Here is a 1,070-nt window from a genome sequence, read left to right as displayed (position 1 = left end):
CTGTCAAAGCCCGGAGCCAGCATCTTCCAGCAGCGCACGGTGCGGTACTGATAGCCCTCACCACAGGTCCTGGAGCACTCGCTCCACCGGCTGGTCTCCCACCTCCACGAGCAGTCCCCAGGAGAGAAAGCACAAAGGAGAACCCAGGTAAGGAGGACAAGGGACACGGGGTGGCTGGAGAATGCCTGCACGCCTGGGGCTCCCTCACCCAGGAGCTGCTGCTATGAGTCTGCTCATCGCCTGTGTGTCTGCGTTAAGGGGACGCGGGTTCTGAAAACCAGCTTCACCCTTAGCAGGCGATTGAGACAGCAAATTCCTTCCCTCTTTTTGCTTGCAAGGGGACACAAGGGCTTAGCCATTTAAACGTATCTTCCAGCCCAGAAACGGCTGCATATCTGAGCAGACGATCCTTACAAAGACAGGTTGTCCCTGTGGACAGCTGATGTCACTTCCACTCACCTAGGCTGGCAGTCTCTCCCCGTGCAAAATTCGTGAGTAGGTTCCGGTCGGGTTAGGGCATCGCAGTACGTTTCATCCACTTCGACTCCATCGTATCGGACACACATGGCATAGGAGGTGCTGATACCTGCTGGGCAATCAAGACCCTCTCTTGGCCAGGTTCCATCAGATCCAAGAGCCTCCTCCCACCGAGATTAAAGGACTGGAGCGCTCACTGCATCTGAAAGTCTACCCGCCATTTTAAACAACACCAGTAGTCTCCCCATCAACACCTAAAAAGGACACGATCAGCCACTGGGTCACACGATCAGCCACTGGAATCCAAACCTACCTGACGTGCACGTGGAGCTGCAGGGGGCATAAACTGAGACTTTCCAGCGATACATGTCAGCCAAGCTGATGTCGTCATGGCCCACGCGGCTCACCTCAAACTCGTTGCTGTGAGAAAAGGGGGCGGAGTGAGCTGAGAATTAAAAACTGCCGCAAACATCAAATACAGTGAAATTCCTCCTCACTGTCTTTGCACATGGGAAACGCACGCAGTGTTTCTGTTCTCTATCTCCCCCATCTTGGGCAAGACGGACCTCTGATGAACAGAGCATAAAGCCTTG

At 54.3% G+C, this 1,070-nt stretch overlaps 1 protein-coding gene across 1 annotated transcript in view; it reads right to left on the bottom strand.

Annotated features, from left to right (window-relative positions):
• Positions 1-1,070, bottom strand: part of LOC104491525 (ADAMTS-like protein 2) — a gene marked incomplete at its 5' end in the record, with an annotated part of 14,672 nt that overhangs the window by 4,775 nt on the left and 8,827 nt on the right. The window contains 3 exons of the mRNA XM_010133964.1: positions 6-102; positions 460-586; positions 791-897. Coding sequence (XP_010132266.1) covers positions 6-102; positions 460-586; positions 791-897 — 331 coding nt within the window. The remainder of the gene's footprint in view (positions 1-5; positions 103-459; positions 587-790; positions 898-1,070) is intronic.

The sequence above is a fragment of the Buceros rhinoceros genome, unplaced genomic scaffold, assembly GCF_000710305.1.
Source record: "Buceros rhinoceros silvestris isolate BGI_N320 unplaced genomic scaffold, ASM71030v1 scaffold43073, whole genome shotgun sequence".
Classification (NCBI taxonomy): domain Eukaryota; kingdom Metazoa; phylum Chordata; class Aves; order Bucerotiformes; family Bucerotidae; genus Buceros; species Buceros rhinoceros.
Note: the sequence above shows the minus strand (reverse complement) of the source record. Positions and strands in the feature narration are given on the sequence as shown.